The sequence below is a fragment of the Hyperolius riggenbachi genome, chromosome 12 (genome assembly GCF_040937935.1).
Source record: "Hyperolius riggenbachi isolate aHypRig1 chromosome 12, aHypRig1.pri, whole genome shotgun sequence".
In the NCBI taxonomy this organism is placed as follows: domain Eukaryota; kingdom Metazoa; phylum Chordata; class Amphibia; order Anura; family Hyperoliidae; genus Hyperolius; species Hyperolius riggenbachi.
In genome coordinates this window covers 17,622,461-17,647,826 of record NC_090657.1, presented here as the reverse complement: position 1 = coordinate 17,647,826, position 25,366 = coordinate 17,622,461, and the positions used below count along the sequence as shown (strand labels likewise).

Sequence of the window (25,366 nt, the reverse complement as noted above, 5' to 3'; positions counted from 1 at the left end):
ATTAGCTATAAAATGTTTTTGTAATATATGATTACTGACTGGTCTTATTTATGTACAGAATATGTGCTTGGTAGGGAGAGGACTACTTTTTTTTCTTTTTTTTGGTATTATTATCAATATATGACCTTCTACTGAGGTAATGTTACTCTTTCACTTATACACTTTTAAAAGATTGGAGATATATACTGTATGTACTTATATTACACTTAGGCACGATTGGAGGAATATGTATTTTTGCTTATATTCACTATATGGGCTTGATGGCATGTATGTAGAAATGATGCTATAGGATAAACTTTGACTATCTATGGATATGCATGTATGTGTGTGTATATATATATATATATATAGATAGATATATGTGTGCTGATCTGCATATGTCATTATGGTGGTGATGGGCTTGTATCCTCTCTTTCTGGACACTATTAGGTTTGACTTCAGGGACATATATATATATATATACATCCCTATCTGTGTATAGATTATGGGTCTGCACTATGAGGACTTATCATATGGTCTTTTGAGCAGTATTGCACTTTATTATGGTGATGAGGGTCTGTAGTGGCTATTGTGGCCTGATATGGATGTGTATATGTATATATATACATATACCTATATAGGTATAGCTACTGTATATACTAAAAAGATTTTCTTAAAAACTTTTTTAGACTACGTACTGGCACATTTTGAGGGTCCATATTGGGTAAGATCGAATTTTGTATTTGAGTCCTCTAGTCTGGCATGCATATAGATCTTCAATGGTATGTAACTATTTGTATATTATATATTGTGTTTTTTAATAGATGTGTACATATACGGTGTGCCTCTGAGGAAGCGGCCTTGGGCCGTGAAACACGTGTCAGGCAATCTATGTGCGATATTGGAATCCGTTGTTATTGAATGCCGGTCTTATGATCTTGAAGAAATTGATATGGAAGAGAATTAAAGACAAAATGTTCATTTAAAACCCTGTGATTATTTTTGGAACCCATTCACACTACACTAGCTTTTTAATATTTAATGAAACCCTATGTGCCTGTTCTTACTTGGGCGATTTGCGCTAATCGCCGCAAATCGGCCGAAAATGCAAATGAGTCGCCTGCACCATTTTCAGGCGATTTCTTGGCGATCGCGTTTCAGTGCTATAGAAGCGCTAAACGCGATCGCGGCAAAATCGCCGCAGTGTTCAGTGGTTTTCCCATGTGAAATCACAGAAAAATCACTCCTGCAAAAACGCTGGCAAAAATCGCCAGCGTATTGCAAGTGTAAATGGGGAATTATGGAGTATTTTTGTCTTTTCACTTACTGTGCCTAAGAGGAGCTCACAATCTATTGTCTTGTCTATAGGTCCCAGACTGTCTCAAAATGCAGTGCAGGTACCACAAGTGCCCTTTGTGTTGAGTTCAGGGGGTGAAATATATATATATCTCAGACATGTTATAATGTTATATAGACTTTTTACTATACTGAGATATCCCCTGCACACAACACCGGCTTCGGCCGCTAGGGAGCAACATTGCGCCTCTCTGCTGCACTTCCAGCAGATCCGCCGCCAGGGGCCGCTGCTGCGCAGGTCACGTGACTGAGGCCTGGGTCCGGCAGCGTCTGGTAAGATGGCGGCCGCGGTGTCTCCGGAGCGAGGCGCCGCCAGGCGGGAGTGAAGCGCTCGGTGTGTGTCCGCAGTGACTGGGCAGAGGATGCGGGGGCGGCGGGGAAGGCCTCCCAAGAGGCCGGCGGCGGCTGTGGCGGTAGAGCCCCCCTCCCTCTCCGGCCCCCCCGGCCTCCGCTCCCGAGTGCGGGGAAGCAGCCGCGGCCGCTGGTCCAGGAAGGCGCCCTCTCCCCCACCGGCCATCGCTCCGCCGGCCTCCCGCAAGAGGAGAAGGGGGAGGGGCCGCGGAAGCCGGAGCCGGGCCGCCAGCACCACCCGCATCGTCTATGATGACAGCAGCGAGGAGGAGGAGCGCGCCCGGGAGACCGAGGAGGAAGAAGAGGAGGAGCCGCCGCCGTACGAGGACCCCCTGCAGCTGCTGGACGACCTGAACGACGAGGACTACCGGGAGGACGACGCGGCCACTTACTGTAGCGACTCAAGTGGCTACAGCGCCACCCCAGGTACGTGCGCGCCCCCTGCCGGTGGTTTGGGGTACCGCACCCTCTCATACTGTACATCCACTGTCCAGCATTGCGAGCCTACTCTCTGATGCTGTGCTAGCTACTGTCCCTTCCATTATTACCACCTTACTGTACATCACTGTTTATCCAGCTATTACAGCTCCCACCCCGGGTACTGGAGCGCCCCCTGCTGACTGAGAGATATGGGTACATCCCCCCCCCCTCCTCCTATGTATATGTACTGTCCATCAGCTCTGTCCCATATACTATACATCACCATTCATTCAGCCACTACAGCACCTCCTCCAGGTACTGGAGCGCCCCCTGCTGACTGAGGGATCTGGGTAATCCTCCCACCCCCATACACTGTGTTTATATACTGTCCATCAGCTCTATCTGATATACTTTGCATAACTATTCATCCTGCTACTACAGCACCTCCCCTGGGTACTGGAGCGCTCCCTGCTGACAGGGATCTGGGTACGTTAGCTCCCCCCCCTATACTGTGTGTGTATATATACTGTCCATCAGCTCTGTCCTGTATACTGTATATCACCATTTATCCAGCTACTACAGCACTTCCCCTGGGTACTGGAGCGCCCCCTGCTGACTGAGGGATCTGGGTACTTCCCTCTCCCCTTTGTACTGTGTGTAGATATACTGTCCATGTGCTCTGTCTAATATACTGTATAAGTGTACATCTCTGTTCAGCCAGCTACTACAGCACTTCCCCTGGGTACTGGAGCGACCCCTGCTGACTGAGGGATCTGGGTACTTCCCTCTCCCCTTTATACTGTGTGTGTGTAGATATACTGTCCATGTGCTCTGTCTAATATACTGTACAAGTGTACATCTCTATTCAGCCAGCTACTACAGCACTTCCCCCGGGTACTGGAGCACCCCCTGCTGACTGAGAGACCTGGGTACCCCCCCCCCCCCATATATAGAGTAAATATAGTGTCCATCAGTGCTGTCCTATATACTGTACATCACTTCATCCCAGGCCTGTGGAGTCGGTGCAATAATCACCAGACTTCTCATTTTATGAAACCACAGACTCTGACTCCACGTATCTAAATTTGCTCCTAGTCCTGAATGTCTACTCGACTCCACATCACTTGCATTGCTATGGAGTGGGTACAAAAATCATCTGACTCCTCAGTTTATGGATCCACCGACTCCAGGTACCCAAAATTGCTCGGACTCCACAGCCCTTATCCATCCAGCTCATGGATCTCCCCAATAACCTGTGCATCAGTGTTGTCCCATATACTGTACATCACTATTCTAGCTACTACAGCGCCTCCCCTGGGTAGATGTGTGCCACTTTGGGTGGGGGTTAATCTGGCAGCTGTACCCACTATACTGTATGATCACTGCCCTCATTACTATCTATTCATCTACTACTATGACGCTTATTGTCCCAGTCTGTATCACGGCTATTCTGTGCATAACTATCCATCCAGTGACTACAGAGTCACTCAAGGTACACAGCTGCCCCTGCTGAGGGATCAGGGTTCTGTAATCTGTCCTATATACAAATATTTACCGGTAATATACATTGTCCATCATATCTATTGCAATACCTGCTGGCCCTTCCTATGTGACTACCATACTGTACATCAGTATCCATCCATTAGGTACACTACACCCCGGGGCTCACGTGTGTGCATTGCTGAGGGACAGAGTTCAGATTTAGCACTTGTTGCAGTGTACATACAGTGCCGATCATTGTTATTTCTGTTTATTTCTGTACTGCTTACCTTCCTCAACTGTTTAACTACTATACTGTACATCACTATCTGTCCATTGTTGTCTACAACTGCCACTGTGGGTGCATGGACACCCTGTACCTAGAGATACGGGTACTGCCTCTACATAAGCTGGCCATCATCACTATCCATTTACTGTCATAGCTACTGTCTATTGTATTAAGTCTTGTCTGTATGACTTGTACTGTATATAACTTTACATGCAAAAGCAAAGACAAACACTTATATCACGCTTTTCTCCCGGCGGACTCAAAGCGCCAGAGCTGCAGCCACTAGGACGTGCTCTATAGGCAGTAGCAGTGTTAGGGAGACTTGCCTGAGGTCTCCTACTGAATAGGTGCTGGCTTACTGAACAGGCAGAGCTTTGCAGCACATACAGTGCCAACTAGAGTATGGGTGTTCCTCCTCTGGAGGGGATCTGGATACTACACCAACTTTAGTGTATAAACATTGCCTACCATTATCCATCCAGCTACTACAGTCCCTTCCTGAATCACTGCTATACTGTACATCACTATCCAGCCAACCTGAGCACAAGAGTGGCCTCTGTAGGGGGGTCCAAGTACTGCACCTGCACTGCTCATCCACCTACTAATGTAGCGGCTATTGCACCTGCCTGAATCACTACCGTATTGTACATCACCATACATGCAAGTCACTAAAACACTTTCCTGGGTATGTCTCCTCACAGGTGATTGGTACTGCACCTTCTGTATATTGTATTTACATTTCCTACATTGCTATCTATCTTCTGCATGTCCCCTACCTGTATCACTGCAGTACTGTACATTATTATCTATGCTGCAGCAATGCGAGTGCCCCCTAGAGGACTGCTCCCATTCTCATAAGCCATCCATCTACTTGTCTTGTGATTACAGTGGGGTGCGAAGGTTTGGGCAACATTGTTAATCGGCATGAATTTCTTATATAAATCATTGGTTGTTATGATAAAGGTCAGTTAACTATATCATATAGGAGAGACACACAGTGATATTTGAGAAGTGAAATTAAGTTTATTGGATTTACAGAAAGTGTGCAATAATTGAACCACTTGAGGACTACAGTGCTAAACCCCCCTAAAGACCAGGCCATTTTTTGCTTAATAGGCCACTACAGGTTTAAGGCCAAGCTGCAGGGCCGCACAACTCTTTTCTCCCCACGGTGGGTCTGATCGCCCCCCAGATGTTTGTTTGTTTTTTAATAAATACTTTTGTTATTATTTTTCTAATAAATATGCCTTTTAAAAAATTTTTGTTACTGTCCATCCCTCCCTCCCCCTGCCATCCAATCAGCGTGATCAGCTGTCATAGGCTTCAGCCTATGACAGCCAATCACTCCCCAGCCTATGGAGGGGACAGCCTTGTCACACGGCTGTCCCCAGTACAGCGCTGCCTTAGATCGCAGCACTGTACTAAGTAAAGAGATGGCTGTTTTGCCATCTAACAGTCTCCCAAGTGGCAAGCGCCGATGGGAGACTGAAGGCGAGACAGAGCTTCGCCTCCCAAGGGGTGGCGCGCGCAATCTCCTGCAGTAGCCGGCCCCAGGACTTGACGCCAATTGGCGTTAGGTGGTCCTGGGGCTGCCACTGCGGTCACTCCTATTGGCGTGAGGCGGTCGTTAGGTAGTTAACCTCCTTGCCGGTTATCCCGAGCTCAGCTCGGGGTAACCTGCGCAGGAGGATATCTCAGGCCCCGCTGGGCTGATTTGCATAATTTTTTTTCCCTACACGCAGCTAGCACTTTGCTAGCTGCGTGTAGGTCGCGATCGCCGCCGATTCGCCGCTACCCGCCGCGCCGAGCCGCCCCCCCCCCGCCCCAGACCCCTGCGCAGCCTGGCCAATCAGTGCCAGGCAGCGCTAAGGGGCGGATCGGAGTTCCCTCTGACGTCACGACGCCGCCCGGTCGCCATGGCGACCGGGGAAGCCCTGCAGGAAATCCCGTTCTCAACGGGATTCCCTGCATACTCTGATCGCCGAAGGCGATCGGAGTGGGTTTTCGGATGCCGCCGCTTAGCGGCTATCATGTAGCGAGCCCTGGGCTCGCTACATGATTTAAAAAAATAAATAAATAAAAAAAAAAGTGCGGCGCTGCCTCCTTGCCGGATTTTTTAGTCCGGCAAGGAGGTTAAACAAACTTAGACAGGTGCATAGATTTGGGCACCACAAAAAAGAAATGAAATCAATATTTAGTAGATCCTCCTTTTGCAGAAATTACAGCCTCTAAACACTTCCTGTAAGTTCCAATGAGAGTCTGGTTTCTGGTTGAAGGTATTTTGGACCATTCCTCTTCACAAAACATCTCTAGTACATTCAGGTTTGATGGCTTCCGAGCATGGACAGCTCTCGTTAACTCACACACCACAGATTTTCAATTTAATTCAGGTCTGGGGACTGAGATGGCCATTCCAGAACGTTGTTCTTGTTCCTCTGCATGAATGCTTTAGTGGCTTTTGAGCAGTGTTTAGGATCGTTGTCTTGTTGAAAGATCCAGCCCCGCTGCAGCTTCAGCTTTGTCACTGATTCTTCGACATTGGTCACCAGAATCTGCTGATACTGAGTGGAATCCGTGTCCCTTAACTTTGACAAGATTCCCAGTGCCTGCAATGGCCACACAGCCCCACAGCATGATGAAACCAGCACCATATTTTACTGTATGGAGCAGGTGTTTTTCTTGGAATGCTGTGTTCTTTTTCCTCTATGCATAACGCCCCCTTGTTATGCCCAAATAACCTAATTTTAGTTTCATCAGTCCACAGCACCTTATTCCAAAATGAAGCTGGCTTGTCCAAATGTGCTTTAGCATACCTCAAGCGGCTCTGTTTATGCTGTGGGCAGAGAAAAGGCTTCCTCTACATCACACTTGCATATATCATCCTTGTGTAAAGTGCGCCGAATTGTTCAACGATGCACAGTGACTCAATATGTAGCAAGATGATGTTGTAGGTCTTTGCTGCTGCTCTGTGGGTTGACTCTGACAGTTCTTCATCGCTTCTGTTAATCCGATTTTTCTTGGTCTGCCACTTCTAGCCTTAACTTGATCTGAGCCTGTGGTCTTCCATTTTCTCAGTATGTTCCTAAGGCCACATACAGACATCAGACCATAGTCTTTGGAAAATGAAAGATCACAGACCAATCTTACCACCCTTCTTGTAGTATAAGAGCCATACTCTACACAGTCTTTTCTATGGAGCTGAACTCCACATCAGGAAAAAATCTTGGCAAGATGCTGCACACACAGATGCTGTACAGACACAAAAGATCAGTATCTGCAAAAGATCTGTTCCTGCCAAAAATCCATTCCTGCAAATTGCAATGATAGTCTATGAGATCTGCAGATCATCATACACACATGATTTAACTGACATTCATCTGCAGATCTGCAGATCTGAAAATCCATACTGGTGGATCTGATCTGCAGATGAATGTCAGTTAAATCATGTGTGTATGATGATCTGCAGATCTCATAGACTATCATTGCAATTTGCAGGAATGGATTTTTGGCAGGAACAGATCTTTTGCAGATACTGATCTTTTGTGTCTGTACAGCATCTGTGTGTGCAGCATCTTGCCAAGATTTTTTCCTGATGTGGATTTCAGCTCCATAGAAAAGACTGTGTAGAGTATGGCTCTTATACTACAGGAAGGGTGGTAAGATTGGTCTGTGATCTTTCATTTTCCAAAGACTATGGTCTGATGTCTGTATGTGGCCTTACTGTGGAAACAGCTGAAATCTCTGAGACAACTTTCTGTATTCTTCCTCTAAACCATGATGGTGAACAATCTTTGTCTTCAGGTCATTTGAGAGTTGTTTTGAGACCCTTTTGTTGCTACTCTTCAGAGAAAATTAAAAGTGGAGGGAAACTTACAATTGACCCCCTTAAATACTTTTTCTCATAATTAGATTCACCTGTGTATGTAGGTCAGGGGTCACTGAGCTTACCAAGCCAATTTGAGTTCCAATAATTAGTTTGGGTTTTGGAATCAACAAAATGACAACAATGCCCAAATGTATGCACCTGCCTAATTTTATTTAAACAATTATTGCGCACTTTCTGTAAATCTAATAAACTTCATTTTACTTTTCAAATATCACTGTGTGTGTCTCCTATATGATAAATTTAACTTTACGTTTTTTATCATAACAACCAACGATTTATATTAAAAATCATGACGATTAACAAGGTTGCCCAAACGTTAGCATCCCACTGTACTTTCCTTATGTATATCACTCCTATGCTGTACATCATTTTACAACCACTTTTTTCAGTGACCACAGCAACACCCCAGGTACTTTAGCACCCTCTGCTTGGGGATATACTGTAAGTACTGCACCCCCTATGTACTGCGCGTACAGCGTCTGTCATTATACATCTACTACAGTATTTCCACTTTATCTCTCTGCTTGTATCATTTCTGTACGGTATATACCCCATTATCCAAACAGTGGTTATAGCACTCCTTACACACACACGCACGCACGTAAGTAGGTACGTACGTAGGGAACGGGTCAAGGGATGATCACTATATCTACCATTCCTTGCGCTTGCCATTGGGTCTCTAGTCTTCTTTTGTAACAATATTTTATTAAGTCAAAAATCAGTGTACAAACTTTGGTATCCAAAAAAGAAAAAAAAAAAAAGAGAAAAAGTACAACACCACAGGATCCAGCGGGGTCCGAGACCATTCCATAATTGTAGAAGAGGAAATACAGGCATCTTATAAACATATACAACATATCAAGTGCTAGAGGATAGAGGGCAGTAGAAGGATGGCCTATGGAAAACGATGTCATTGCATTAGGCTTATAGTAAAAGGGCAAGTAACAGATAAGCCTACGTCTCACTTTTGAACCAGAAGACTGCCCGAAATGTCATTTGTATCTCGTCCCACCATGGTGTTATTATATAACTGCATCAGGGAGAAAGAACAAGAAAAAAAACAACAACCAAAAAGTGTAGTTTGAAACACTCAAGCCTCTATAAAGGGTGGGTGTGTTTCATATATTTGACATATTTGACAAGGGTGACTATGAATCATATCTCCCCATGGCACAGAGGGAGCTTCTTGTTTGTCAGAGCAAGAATTAGTAAAACCTAATGGCTCTAGAATGGTAAAAGACCACTATCTTTTGAGGTGTCTAGCCAATTGGTTGTCCAGTTGGTTGTCCAGTTGAGGGCCCCTTGTCTATATAATGAAGAGACATGTGGAGAAAAGGGGAACAGCACCTCCAGGGTATCTAAACAATCCGTAGTTAATCAGTTTCTCATGATATCCTTATAGATTTCCTTGTCCGTGAAATCATACCATAGCGCCCATGTTCTAGTAAATTTATCAGGTTTTTCCTGTTTTAAGGATATTAATTCTTCTATATCTGCTATCCTCTGGACCCTTTCTAGCCACATCTTAACAGAGGGTGGATTTGATGATCTCCACAAGGCTGGTATGCAGGCCTTTGCTGCATTAAGGAGGTGGCAAGGGAGGGACCCTTTGTAACCTTTACCTGTACCAGGCATGAGATGGAAAAAGAAAGCTTCCGGGGCCCAGGGCACGTCAAATTCTGCAATGGTTTTCACCCATTTTTGTATGGCCTTCCAAAAAGTGATTATAGGGGGGCAAGACCACCATATGTGGAGAATGTCTCCGGGGTGGGTATTGCATCTCCAACACAGTGGTGATTGGGAGTTAAAGATTTTATTGAGGAGAACAGGAGTACGGTACCAGCAAGATAGGAGTTTAAAGTTGCATTCCTGTGTCGTCACGTTCATGGAGCTTTTATGGGCTAGGTTACATACTTTCATCCATTCCTCTCCATCAATTGATCTACCTAAAATGTTTTCCAATTTTTCTAAGAAAAGAAAGGGAGGTGAGGCATTTCCTAATATTAAGTCTAGGTACAGTTTGGACAGTAAATGTCTCTGGGGATTTGCCTGTATGCACATGGATTCTAAAGGTGTAAGAGTTCTAGTGTAGATATCTTTGGAGACAAGCGTACCTATGTAACTGCGAATTTGCAGGTAGGCCCAGAAAGGTATTGGCTCATCCAGGTCAGCATTAAGGACAGCAAGAGGTTTCATTAGAGGAACCTGTACCCCGGTTAGGAAGTCTTTTATAAACAAATCTGGAAGGGAGGGATGATTCTTGAGGAAATTCCGCTGCTCACCAGGAGGAAATGCTTTGTTCATTCTAATTGAGGATAATGGACCTGGTACTGAGGAAAGTTTTGAGGTAGAAAGTATTGAGTGAAATTTTTGAAAAATTGGAGCTAGTATAGGGTGGTTAGATAGATCTAATAATAGCGTTTTAGATATGTCTGAGGGTTTTGTCCACGGTAGCCATTTGAGAGAAACATTGAGGCTTTCATTCTCTAATGTGACCCAGTCTTTTGAGTCAGCATTACAGTGCCAGTCTACTACTCTGGAGAGGAGGGAGGCATGATGGTAGTGTGTCAAGTCTGGCAGGCCTAATCCACCTTTAGGTTTAGGGTATGTGAGTTTGTGATGATGAAGTCTAGGGGGTTTGCCCGCCCAAACAAATTTCACTAATAATTTCTGCATTTGCCGAAGCCAAGCTGTAGGGAGTGAAATAGGTACTGTCTGAAAGACATAAAGTATACGTGGCAAAGCTGTCATCTTTAAGCTTGCTATACGGCCGAACCATGACAATGGCCTCTCTCCCCACTCACCCACGCTCGTAAGGAGTTGCGTTGCTAGGGGTTGATAATTATACTTAAAGAGATCTTTGAGATGTCTTGTGACCTGTATTCCCAAATATCTGAAGGATATTGAGGTCCATGTAAAAGGAAAATTATTTTTGCAAATCTCAACAATTCTCTCTTGGAGGGAAACATTCATGGCAATTGACTTTTGGAAGTTAATCTTTAAATTGGAGAGTTCTCCAAAGATTTTGAATTCCTTAAGAAGGTTGGGAATCGAGATCAGAGGCTGTGTTATATAAAAGATCATATCGTCCGCAAAGGCGGCCACTTTATATTCTTTAGTTCCAATGCATACTCCATGAATGTTAGGGTTTTTGCGTACGGCATTCAAAAAGGGTTCTAAGGAAAGAATGAAGATGAGTGGGGAGAGGGGACACCCCTGTCTCGTACCGTTGTGGAGAGTGAACCTGTCAGACAGAGTGCAGTTTACCTTCACCCTGGCATTAGGATCTGAGTAAAGGAGAGAGATCCATCCCTTCATGCTCTGGCCCAGGCCAATTGCATCCAACAGAGCAGCTATGTAGTCCCACGAGACCCGATCAAAGGCCTTCTCGGCATCGGTGGAGAGAAGCAAACCCCCCACCGAATGCCGAGAAAGCCACCACTGAATATCAAGCGTTTTGATGGTGTTGTCCCTGGCTTCACGCCCAGGGACAAAACCAGTTTGGTCCCGTGATATCAGGTATGGGATATGTATGGCAAGACGGTTTGCAAGAATTTTTGCAAACAGTTTCAGGTCGTTATTTAGAAGCGAGATTGGCCTGTAGCCAGAGCAGTCTTGGGGGTCTTTGCCCTCTTTATGAATTACTGTGATATGTGCTTCTAGGAGTTCTAAGGAATGTTTATCATCTTTTGGGACTGAGTTAAAGGCCTCCAAGAAATAGGGAGACAACACATCGCGGAACTGTTTATAGTACTGAATGGTTAGCCCATCAGGACCTGGGCTTTTGCCTGTTGCTGATTGCTTCAGCGCCAAAGTTAGTTCATCACTGCTTATGTTGTCCTCCATCTCCTCCAGAGCCTGTTCACTCAGCTTCGGAAGGTCATTAGCAAGTAAGAAAGCCTGGATAGCTTCTTTAGAGGTTTCCTGAGATGCAGAATCTAGATTAATATTGTAAAGGTTGCTATAAAACTGTCTAAACCTCTCAGCGATATCTTTTACGTGTAGGGTTGTGGTACCGTCGGCTTTCTTAATAGCGTTGACTTGGAGAGCCATCTTTCTTTGTCTTAAGGTGCGGGCCAATAATTTGCCTGGTTTGTTTCCCTCTTCGTAAAATAGTTTTTTCCTGTATAAAAAGGCCCTTTCTGCTTTTCTATTTAGGGTTACTAACAAAGCCTGTCTGGCCAATTTCAGTTCCTCAGCAGTAGAGTCAAGTGGTGACTTTTTATGCTGGAGTTCTAGGGTCCGTATTTTCTGGATGTGTGTGTCTAGCATAGCTTCTAGTTCTCTTTTTTTTTTGGGCCCCCAACTGGACAAACAACCCCCTAATTACTGGCTTGTGAGCCTCCCAGAGCGTCATGGGATTAATATCATTGGTGTTATTCAAATGGAAGTATTCTCTCAATGCCTGCTCCACTTTATCTTTATTTCCCTCATAAGTCAACAGAGAGGGGTTTAACCTCCAGATCCACTGCTTATGTGAATGTTGAGGTTCATGGAGAACTATGGTAACAGGTGCATGATCAGATATAGAGAGAATACCTATATCTGCTGAGATTAAACGATATAAGTCTCGCTGCATCAGAAAAATTGTATCTATACGTGAGTATTTCTTGTGTAGTGAGGAAAAGTAGGTATAATCTCTGCCTGAAGGGTTTGCTAAACGCCAGGCATCTAGTAGTTGGAGAGAGGTAAGGGACTTTTTAATTTGAGCTATAGATTGAAATGGTAAGGAGGATTTTCCATTGGAGGTGTCTAAAGCCGGTTCCAGCGGGACATTTATGTCACTGCCAATAAGTAATGTACCTTCACAAAACCCCTTTAACTTATAGGTGATAGAGCTCCAAAAACGTGATTGCTTAGTATTAGGTGAGTATACTGAAGCTATTGTGTACATCTCATTATCAATTTTGCCCTTAACAAAGAGAAACCTTCCATTAACATCTTTAAGCTGATCTATTAAACTAAAATTCAATTTTTTGTGAAAGATAATTGACACCCCCTTGGTCTTGCCCACTGGAGCTGTTGCATGGAAAACCTGCGTATAGTATTTATCTCTTAAAGCAGGAATGTGGTCCCGTTTGAAGTGGGTCTCCTGTAATATACCTACATCTGAATTTAGCTTGTGGAGTTCTCTTAGGAGTGAATGCCTCTTATTGGGGTTGTTGAGTCCTTTCAAATTGTATGTTGTGACACGCAGGGGTCCCATGATGGTGCCCAAATTGGCAAGAGCAAGTAAAAATAATGCAATTTTTAATAGAGCTAGCCTATGCTGAAGGAATACAGTTTTTAGCCATCTGTTGTGTGCCATGGGGAGAACACCACCCCTTATCTGTAATACAGTACTGGCTCTAGGCTGCAATGCTCCGCCAGGCCTCCGCAAGGCGAGATCTAAGGCGGGGATCACAGAGCCAAGAAATTACGAACAGTAATCCCTGAGGGGTCTCCAAAATATATATAGGAGGTCCCTCACTAATTGCGCTCGGGATAAAGTTGGGGCTCCTCACCACCGGTCCACTCCCTCAAACAATGAGAGGAGCGAGCCAGCCCGAGTCAGCCCCAGACGGGGAAAAATAGCCCGACCAGCAAGTGCGAGACTTTGGGAGAAGGTAATAGAGAACTGAGGCTTTAAAATGAATCGCCTCGAAATCAGCAGGTGAATAATTTTAACAACTATGACTTATTTTTAGTAAAAACAAAAGTTATATCAACCAAAAAGTGTCAGCTTGCCCCTATAGGCTTCTCTCAGTGCAGGCAGTCAATTACTCATCTTTATATTGTAGATAGGCTAAGGGAAATCGATGCTATGATATCAGAAAATATCGTAAGCAATATGCTAATCATACGCCAACCATCCAAAACAGAGTAGGGATAATGCAGCAAAAAGCGAAGAGGGGGAAAGGGTTAAGGAGCAGGGAGGTTGGGTAGGTGGGGGAGGGGGGGGGAAGAGGGGGAGGTAAGGGGGGGTTTGGGGTGAAATGGGTAGTAGGATGAGGATTAGCATAATAAAGTAGCTGAACATCTGCATTTCTCAATAAGGTGGTTGACAGTCAAATCCCAACCCATGAAACTAAAAACACAGAAAATAATGACCCAACATTGCTCTCAGAACAAAGAAAAGGAAAAGAGGGTGGATATATCTCACTGATCTAGTTTGCCCCATATTAAGCTTGCATAAAACATATACATGTTGGGGCGATTGTGAAGTAGTTACGCTTTAATGTCCGCGAGGCTATAGGAGGAGAAAAACAGGGGAAATTAACCACCTCTAATGTTTAGTACATAGATTTCCGAGCGTTACCCGAAAACAGAACGTCATAGGAGTCAGTCACCAGTGGGTTCCGTGGATGATTCGCTCTCTCCTTGCGAGGCATGTCTCTCTCTATCCTGGTTGCGAGAGGTGCCATATGGAGCACCTCGCTTTGGCCTCATGCCTCTGCCTCGGTATCTGCGTGGCAAGTTGGTAGAGAAGCTTCTCAGGGGTATGATCGCACCTTCATCATGCATTTGACCCAGCACTTCTGGTAAGCGGAATTCCTGGTACCACTCCGGGACTTCCGTATACGGAATCTTTAGATCATCGCAAAACTTCTCCAAGTCTTCCGGAGTGCGTAGTAGGCCTGAACACCCCTCTTTGAAAGCATAAAGAGCAAAAGGAAATCTCCATTGATAGGTAACGTTCGCCCTTCGTAGTTCATCTAGTAACGGCCTTAATGCTCGTCTGTTCTGTAAGGTGATCGGGGAAAGATCTTGGAACAGCTTGACTTCCTCAGAGTTAAAAAGTATGGCATCCTGCAGTCTGGCCTGTTTCATTATCTCCTCCTTGATAGTGAAATCGACTAGGTGACAGACAACATCTCGTGGTGTAGATCCCTCTTTTCCCTTCGGCCGCAAGGCCCGATGTGCTCTGTCCATGACTATGGTGCTTTCCTTCGGTCTGTCTAATAGACCATTAAAGATGGATTCTAGGGCCGAGTGTATGTCTTCTGGACCCACCGACTCCGGTATGCCTTTAACCCTTATATTGTGTCTCCGGCCTCTGTTATCGAGGTCTTCCATCTGCCTGTTTAGTTCAATAAGCTGGGTGTTGTGAGTGACCGCCGCTAGTTGCAGCTCCTCGATAGCGGCGTCTCTGCTATCTCCCGCCTTTTCTATCTCCCCTATTCTGGAGACTAGGCCCTGGAGATCCTCTCTCATCTCATGAACAGCGCCCATCATGCTGTTTTTAATGTCAGCTGCTAGAGACATCATGTCGTGCATTGTGGGAAGCTGCTTCATGTACTGGAACATGTCTGCCGTGCTTACCGGAGGGTTAGGTTGTTCGTCATGGAGGTCGAGTGGGTCCGGGCCTCGTGAAGGAACCGGCGCCATGTTGGCCGCTGCAGCGCCAGCCGAAGTAGTCTTCTGCTGCCTAAAGATAGCAGGTATGTTGCGGCTAGCTTGGGGTCCTTCTTCTCCCTGGGGTTTAGGGATGGGATTCGGCTTGTTATTTTTCCCCGCCATTGCTTCAGAACGCTGACTGCGGTGCACTGAGAGCAGTTCAGGAGCGGAGCTCTCTCTTCACGCCGCCATCTCGCTCGCCGGCCAAGCCACGCCCCTGGGTCTCTAGTCTTCACTCAGCCTTTGCCAGTTGATGTATTCTCCAATGTAAAGCCTCACTGTGGTCATGTGACTTCATGTCTACAACCAGGCTGGAGGATACTTTGCTAGGAAGTGGTTTAGTGAAGAAGGCTATTCTATGAAACAAGAAAATGTAGCTATGCCCTGTATTACCCCTGGTATGATCTGTATGTATGCTCATTTCGGGTGGTCATTAGCAGTGGCAGATAACTCTAATATAAACCAAATCTATACCATAAGCAGCTAGATGTTTTTCCACAATTCCGAGTCATGTTTTCCATCTATTTTGCTGCGTTGTTATAAATAGGCAGTTGTTCTTGGCCTGTCCTACTGGTGTTTAGTGCTGTCTGACTCTCTGATTTGGCTTTGTGCTCAGGTGTTATACTGTAAGGTGTACCTAGTAATTAAGTGATTTTATTCTTGCTGGGTGAATGTTCTATTGTGATGGGATAACTTCTCCTTCCTTTCCCATAGTCCTTGAAGCTGGGTGAGCAGGCAGACACGTATGTGCGACCGCTGGCGTCCTATACTGCCATTCTACTCTGTGTGTGTCACCTGTAGGGGATAAAGGCCACATAGTTGCAGTCCTACTGTCACTTGTTAGCCTTTTCCATGGAGCTCAATAAAAATAAACTGAGATAAACAATTGTATCTATCCTCCTCCTAAAAAATGACTTTATTAGCTATCCCCAGTTTTATTTTATATTTAAATCTACTTTTTAAGTTTTTACTGTTTCATGACCTATTCTCAATGACACCTTCATTGAAGTATGCCAGAGCTAAAATCTATGAACTATTGACTTTTTTTTTAATCTCTTTCCTGCTCTCTAAAGCCATTTTCTGTCAGGAAAGTGTTTTATGGCTGTAATTCCTTATTTGTGAGGGTTATGCTATAGTCCGACCCGGGCATAAACTGCCACTTGCATAGCTGATTTGTATCTTTCAGGCAGAGAAAAAAAAAGGAACACAGCATAGTTATTTGTGCGCTTGGCACTGTACATACACGTCTATCTCATAATGTCACTTGTCACCTCGGATGCCCTTAAACAAACTTTCTTTAGCAGTTACTTAATTGGTTGCTATAAGCTACAGAATATTCCACTTTTCTTCACTGTTGTTTTATGCTGCAGAACTGTTTTGTTTGCCATTTTTTCAAATTTACATCTTCAGTCACATACTCAAATAGCTTTCAGTATGGCTAGGCCATAATCAAATAATTCATTTTTATGTTCAGTTGTCTAAAAAGTGCTGCAGACATCATGGATGCTCTGATAGTGATTTTCAGTCTGCACATCTGCTGAAAGAGCGGATCAGAAAATTCCTCTGTCACTGCACGTGTGTTTGTTCACATTGTTCTGCAGAGTAGAGGGAGGAGCCTCTGGAGGAGAGTTGGGGTGACGCCCACACACGCGCATACACGCTGCTTATGGAGCTGGGGGGACTCCTCAGTGACACGATCCGAAGGAGTTTGGAAGTGAACATGATCAGTGATGGCTATACAGTTTCGTCCCAGCAATTTTCATCTGCAGCTCCTGCGCTGAGACACTTACGTTGCGTGGAGATGTATAATATACATTTTCCCATGCATAGTTGTCAGGGAAAGTGTTGTAAAACATCCCTGTGTTTCCTTTCTCCTAGTATGAGTTTTGAGTTATAGTGACCAATATGATCCATAAAATAGGAGGATAGAAAAGGCCACAGCAGCCGACAGCTGCCACTGTCCGATCACACGGCAGCCGACAGCCACCACAGCATGGTCACACAGCAGACGACAGCCACCACAGCCCGATCCACTGCCCGATCACACAGCAGCCGACAGACGCCACTGCCCGATCACACAGCAGCCGACAGACGCCACTGCCCGATCACACGGCAGCCGACAGCCACCACAGCATGGTCACACAGCAGACGACAGCCACCACAGCCCGATCCACAGGCCAATCACACAGCAGCCGACAGACGCCACTGCCTGATCACACAGCAGCCGACAGCCACCACAGCATGGTCACACAGCAGCCGACAGCCACCACAGCATGGTCACACAGCAGCCGACAGCCACCACAGCATGGTCACACAGCAGCCGACAGCCACCACAGCCTGATCCACACAGCAGCCGACAGCCACCACAGCCTGATCCACACAGCAGCCGACAGCCACCACAGCCCGATCCACACAGCAGCCGACAGCCACCACAGCCCGATCCACACAGCAGCCGACAGCCACCACAGCCCGATCCACACAGCAGCCGACAGCCACCACAGCATGGTCACACAGCAGCCGACAGCCACCACAGCATGGTCACACAGCAGCCGACAGCCACCACAGCCCGATCCACACAGCAGCCGACAGCCACCACAGCCCGATCCACACAGCAGCCGACAGCCACCACAGCATGGTCACACAGCAGCCGACAGCCACCACAGCATGGTCACACAGCAGCCGACAGCCACCACAGCATGGTCACACAGCAGCCGACAGCTACCACAGCATGGTCACACAGCAGCCAACAGCCACCACAGCATGGTCACACAGCAGCCGACAGCCACCACAGCATGGTCACACAGCAGCCGACAGCCACTACAGCCTGATCCACACAGCAGCCGACAGCCACCACAGCCCGATCACACAGCAGCCGACAGCCACCACAGCATGGTCACACAGCAGCCGACAGCCACCACAGCATGGTCACACAGCAGCCGACAGCCACCACAGCATGGTCACACAGCAGCCGACAGCCACCACAGCCCGATCACACAGCAGTCGACAGCCACCACAGCCCGATCACACAGCAGCCGACAGCCACCACAGCCCGATCACACAGCAGCCGACAGCCACCACAGCCCGATCACACAGCAGCCGACAGCCACCACAGCCCGATCACACAGGTCACACAGCAGCCGACAGCCACCACAGCATGGTCACACAGCAGCCGACAGCCACCACAGCATGGTCACACAGCAGCCGACAGCCACCACAGCATGGTCACACAGCAGCCGACAGCCACCACAGCATGATCACACAGCAGCCGACAGCCACCACAGCATGGTCACACAGCAGCCGACAGCCACCACAGCATGGTCACACAGCAGCCGACAGCCACCACAGCATGGTCACACAGCAGCCGACAGCCACCACAGCATGGTCACACAGCAGCCGACAGCCACCACAGCATGGTCACACAGCAGCCGACAGCCACCACAGCATGGTCACACAGCAGCCGACAGCCACCACAGCATGGTCACACAGCAGCCGACAGCCACCACAGCATGGTCACACAGCAGCCGACAGCCACCACAGCATAATCACACAGGAGCCGACAGTCACTACAGCCTGATCCACACAGCAGCCGACAGCCACCACCGCCCGATCACACAGCAGCCGACAGCCACCACAACATGGTCAAACAGCAGCCGACAGCCACCACAGCATGGTCACACAGCAGCCGACAGCCACCACAGCATGGTCACACAGCAGCCGACAGCCACCACAGCATGGTCACACAGCAGCCGACAGCCACCACAGCATGGTCACACAGCAGCCGACAGCCACCACAGCATGGTCACACAGCAGCCGACAGCCACCACAGCATGGTCACACAGCAGCCGACAGCCACCACAGCATGGTCACACAGCAGCCGACAGCCACCACAGCATGGTCACACAGCAGCCGACAGCCACCACAGCATGGTCACACAGCAGCCGACAGCCACCACAACATGGTCACACAGCAGCCGACAGCCACCACAGCATGGTCACACAGCAGCCGACAGCCACCACAGCATAATCACACAGGAGCCGACAGTCACTACAGCCTGATCCACACAGCAGCCGACAGCCACCACCGCCCGATCCACACAGCAGCCGACAGCCACCACAGCATGGTCACACAGCAGCCGACAGCCACCACAGCATGGTCACACAGCAGCCGACAGCCACCACAGCATGGTCACACAGCAGCCGACAGCCACCACAGCATGGTCACACAGCAGCCGACAGCCACCACAGCATGGTCACACAGCAGCCGACAGCCACCACAGCATGGTCACACAGCAGCCGACAGCCACCACAGCATGGTCACACAGCAGCCGACAGCCACCACAGCATGGTCACACAGCAGCCGACAGCCACCACAGCATGGTCACACAGCAGCCGACAGCCACCACAGCATGGTCACACAGCAGCCGACAGCCACTACAGCCTGATCCACACAGCAGCCGACAGCCACCACAGCCCGATCACACAGCAGCCGACAGCCACCACGGCATGGTCACACAGCAGCCGACAGCCACCACGGCATGGTCACACAGCAGCCGACAGCCACCACAGCATGGTCACACAGCAGCCGACAGCCACCACAGCATGGTCACACAGCAGCCGAAAGCCACCACAGCATGGTCACACAGCAGCCGAAAGCCACCACAGCATGGTCACACAGCAGCCGACAGCCACCACAGCATGGTCACACAGCAGCCGAAAGCCACCACAGCATGGTCACACAGCAGCCGAAAGCCACCACAGCATGGTCACACAGCAGCCGACAGCCACCACAGCATGGTCACACAGCAGCCGACAGCCACCACAGCATGGTCACACAGCAGCCGACAGCCACCACAGCATGGTCACACAGCAGTCGATAGCCACCACAGCCTGGTCACACAGCAGTCGACAGCCACCACAGCCTGATCACACAGCAGCCGACAGCCACCACCGCCCAGTGTTCTCCCCAGAATTATTTTCCAGCCGGGTGGCATGAAATAGTAGCCGGGTGGCATGAAAAAGTAGCCGGGTGGGGCGGGATGAGAGAATGCAGGGCATCTCTACTTACAGCATAGGAGGAGGTGAGCCGATGACAGCCGGGTGGTCACCAAATCTAGCTGGGTGGAGCACCCGGCTAAAAGAGCCTGGGGAGAACACTGCCGCCCGGTCACACAGCAGCCGACAGCCACCACAGCATGGTCACACAGCAGCTGACAGCTACCACAGCATGGTCACACAGCAGCCGACATCCGCCACAACCTGATCACACAGCAGCCGACAGCCACCACCGCCCGGTCACACAGCAGCCGACAGCTACCACAGCCTGATCACACAGCAGCCGACAGCCACCACCGCCCGGTCACACAGCAGCCGACAGCCACCACCGCCCGGTCACACAGCAGCCGACAGCCACCACAGCATGGTCACACAGCAGCCGACAGCCACCACAGCATGGTCACACAGCAGCCGACAGCCACCACAGCATGGTCACACAGCAGCCGACAGCTACCACAGCCTGATCACACAGCAGCCGACAGCCACCACAGCCTGATCACACAGCAGCCGACAGCCACCACAGCCTGATCACACAGCAGCCGACAGCCGCCACAGCCCGATCACACAGCAGCCGACAGCCACCACCGCCTGATCACACAGCAGCCGACAGCCGCCACCGCCTGATCACACAGCAGCCGACAGCCGCCACCGCCTGATCACACAGCAGCCGACAGCCGCCACCGCCTGATCACACAGCAGCCGACAGCCACCACCGCCTGATCACACAGCAGCCGACAGCCACCACCGCCTGATCACACAGCAGCCGACAGCCACCACCGCCTGATCACACAGCAGCCGACAGCCACCACAGCATGGTCACACAGCAGCCGACAGCCGCCACAGCCCGATCACACAGCAGCCGACAGCCACCACAGCATGGTCACACAGCAGCCAACAGCCGCCACAGCCTGATCACACAGCAGCCGACAGCCGCCACAGCCCGATCGCACAGCAGCCGACAGCCACCACAGCATGGTCACACAGCAGCCGACAGCTGCCACAGCCCGATCACACAGCAGCCGACAGTCACCACCGCCTGATCACACAGCAGCCGACAGCCACCACCGCCTGATCACACAGCAGCCGACAGCCACCACTGCCTGATCACACAGCAGCCGACAGCCACCACCGCCTGATCACACAGCAGCCGACAGCCACCACCGCCTGATCACACAGCAGCCGACAGCCACCACCGCCTGATCACACAGCAGCCGACAGCCACCACCGCCTGATCACACAGCAGCCGACAGCCACCACCGCCTGATCACTCAGCAGCCGACAGCCACCACCGCCTGATCACACAGCAGCTGACAGCGACCACCGCCTTATCACACAGCACTCGACAGCCACCACAGCCCGATCCACACGACAGCCGACACAACCTGATCACACAGCAGCCGCCACAGCCCGATCACACAGCAGCCCGATCACACAGCAGCCGATAGCGACCTTAGCCCGATCACACAGCAGCCAACAGCCGCCACAGCCCGATCACACAGCAGCCGCCACAGCCCGATCACACAGCAGCCGACAGCCACCACAGCCCGATCACACAGCAGCCGACAGCTACCACAGCCCGATAACACAGCAGCCGACAGCCACCGCAGCCTGATCACACAGCAGCCGACAGCCACCACAGCCCGATCACACAGCAGCCGACAGCTACCACAGCCTGATCACACAGCAGCCGACAGCCAACACAGCATGGTCACACAGCAGCCGATAGCTACCACAGCCCGATCACACAGCAGCCGACAGCTACCACAGCCCGATCACACAGCAGCCGACAGCCAACACAGCATGGTCACACAGCAGCCGATAGCTACCACAGCCCGATCACACAGCAGCCGACAGCTGCCACAGCCCGATCACACAGCAGCCGACAGCCGCCACAGCCCGATCACACAGCAGCCGACAGCCGCCACAGCCCGATCACACAGCAGCCGACAGCCACCACAGCCCGATCACACAGCAGCCGACAGCTACCACAGCCCGATCACACAGCAGCCGACAGCTACCACAGCATGGTCACACAGCAGCCGACAGCTGCCACAGCCTGATCACACAGCAGCCGACAGCTGCCACAGCCTGATCACAGAGCAGCCGACAGCCGCCGCAGCCCGATCACACAGCAGCCGACAACCGCCGCAGCCCAATCACACAGCAGCCGACAGCCGCCGCAGCCCGATCACACAGCAGCCGACAGCCGCCGCAGCCTGATCACACAGCAGCCGTCAGCCACCACAGCCCGATCACACAGCAGCCGACAGCCGCCACAGCCTGATCACACAGCAGCCGACAGCCACCACCACCCGATCACACAGCAGCCGACAGCGACCACCGCCTTATCACACAGCACTCGACAGCCACCACAGCCCGATCCACACGACAGCCGACACAACCTGATCACACAGCAGCCGCCACAGCCCGATCACACAGCAGCCCGATCACACAGCAGCCGATAGCGACCTTAGCCCGATCACACAGCAGCCAACAGCCGCCACAGCCCGATCACACAGCAGCCGCCACAGCCCGATCACACAGCAGCCGACAGCCACCACAGCCCGATCACACAGCAGCCGACAGCTACCACAGCCCGATAACACAGCAGCCGACAGCCACCGCAGCCTGATCACACAGCAGCCGACAGCCACCACAGCCCGATCACACAGCAGCCGACAGCTACCACAGCCTGATCACACAGCAGCCGACAGCCAACACAGCATGGTCACACAGCAGCCGATAGCTACCACAGCCCGATCACACAGCAGCCGACAGCTACCACAGCCCGATCACACAGCAGCCGACAGCCAACACAGCATGGTCACACAGCAGCCGATAGCTACCACAGCCCGATCACACAGCAGCCGACAGCTGCCACAGCCCGATCACACAGCAGCCGACAGCCGCCACAGCCCGATCACACAGCAGCCGACAGCCGCCACAGCCCGATCACACAGCAGCCGACAGCCACCACAGCCCGATCACACAGCAGCCGACAGCTACCACAGCCCGATCACACAGCAGCCGACAGCTACCACAGCATGGTCACACAGCAGCCGACAGCTGCCACAGCCTGATCACACAGCAGCCGACAGCTGCCACAGCCTGATCACAGAGCAGCCGACAGCCGCCGCAGCCCGATCACACAGCAGCCGACAGCCGCCGCAGCCCAATCACACAGCAGCCGACAGCCGCCGCAGCCCGATCACACAGCAGCCGACAGCCGCCGCAGCCTGATCACACAGCAGCCGTCAGCCACCACAGCCCGATCACACAGCAGCCGACAGCCGCCACAGCCTGATCACACAGCAGCCGACAGCCACCACCACCCGATCACACAGCAGCCGACAGCCGCCGCAGCCTGATCACACAGCAGCCGACAGCCACCACAGCTGGTCACACAGCAGCCGACAGCCGCCACAGCCCGATCACACAGCAGCCGACAGCCGCCGCAGCCTGATCACACAGCAGCCGACAGCCACCACCGCCCGATCACACAGCAGCCGCCGCAGCCCGATCACACAGCAGCCGACAGCCGCCACAGCCTGATCACACAGCAGCCGACAGCCACCACAGCATGGTCACACAGCTGCCGACAGCCGCCACAGCCCGATCACGCAGCAGCCGACAGCCGCCACAGCATGGTCACACAGCAGCCGACAGCCGCCACAGCCCGATCACACAGCAGCCGACAGCCGCCACAGCCTGGTCACACAGCAGCCGACAGCCGCCACAGCATGGTCACACAGCAGCCGACAGCCACCACCGCCTGGTCACACAGCAGCCGACAGCCACCACAGCCTGATCACACAGCAGCCGACAGCCACCACCGCCCGATCACACAGCAGCCGCCGCAGCCCGATCACACAGCAGCCGACAGCCGCCACAGCCCGGTCACACAGCAGCCGACAGCCGCCGCAGCCTGATCACACAGCAGCCGACAGCCACCACAGCATGGTCACACAGCAGCCGACAGCCACCACAGCATGGTCACACAGCAGCCGACAGCCGCCACAGCCTGATCACACAGCAGCCGACAGCCACCACAGCATGGTCACACAGCAGCCGCCACAGCCCGATCACACAGCAGCCGACAGCCGCCACAGCCTGGTCACACAGCAGCCGACAGCCGCCACAGCCTGGTCACACAGCAGCCGACAGCCGCCACAGCCTGGTCACACAGCAGCCGACAGCCGCCACAGCCTGGTCACACAGCAGCCGACAGCTGCCACAGCCTGGTCACACAGCAGCCGACAGCCGCCACCGCCTGGTCACACAGCAGCCGACAGCCGCCACCGCCTGGTCACACAGCAGCCGACAGCCACCACCGCCTGGTCACACAGCAGCCGACAGCCACCACCGCATGGTCACACAACAGCCACCACTGCCCGATCGCACAGCAGTCGACAGGCACCACAGCATGGTCACACAGCAGCCGACAGCCGCCACAGCATGGTCACACAGCAGCTGACAGCGACCACCGCCTGATCACACAGCAGCTGACAGCGACCACCGCCTGATCACACAGCAGCTGACAGCGACCACCGCCTGATCACACAGCAGCCGACAGCGACCACCGCCTTATCACACAGCAGCCGACAGCCACCACAGCCCGATCCACACAGCAGCCGCCACAGCCCGATCACACAGCAGCCCGATCACACAGCAGCCGACAGCGACCTTAGCCTGATCACACAGCAGCCAACAGCCACCACAGCCCGATCACACAGCAGCCGACAGCCGCCACAGCCCGATCACACAGCAGCCGACAGCCACCACAGCCCGATCACACAGCAGCCGACAGCTACCACAGCCCGATCACACAGCAGCCGACAGCCACCACAGCCCGATCACACAGCAGCCGACAGCCACCGCAGCCTGATCACACAGCAGCCGACAGCCACCACAGCCCGATCACACAGCCGCCGCAGCCCGATCACACAGCAGCCGACAGCCGCCACAGCCTGATCACACAGCAGCCGACAGCTACCACTGCCCGATCACACAGCAGCCGACAGCTTCCCTCAGCCCGATCACACAGCAGCCGACAGCCGCCGCAGCCCGATCACACAGCAGCCGACAGCCGCCGCAGCCCGATCACACAGCAGCCGACAGCCGCCACAGCCTGATCACACAGCAGCCGACAGCCACCACCGCCCGATCACACGACAGCCG

At 51.1% G+C, this 25,366-nt stretch overlaps 1 protein-coding gene across 6 annotated transcripts in view; it reads left to right on the top strand.

Annotated features, from left to right (window-relative positions):
• The first annotated feature begins 1,582 nt into the window (after nucleotides 1–1,582).
• The window catches only part of BPTF (bromodomain PHD finger transcription factor), a 108,594-nt gene continuing 84,810 nt past the window's right edge, over nucleotides 1,583–25,366 (top strand). For all 6 annotated transcript variants that reach the window (XM_068263076.1, XM_068263079.1, XM_068263077.1 and 3 more), the window contains exon 1: nucleotides 1,583–2,112. In XM_068263076.1, the coding sequence (XP_068119177.1) occupies nucleotides 1,698–2,112 (415 nt within the window). In that variant the 5' untranslated portion in view covers nucleotides 1,583–1,697. The remainder of the gene's footprint in view (nucleotides 2,113–25,366) is intronic.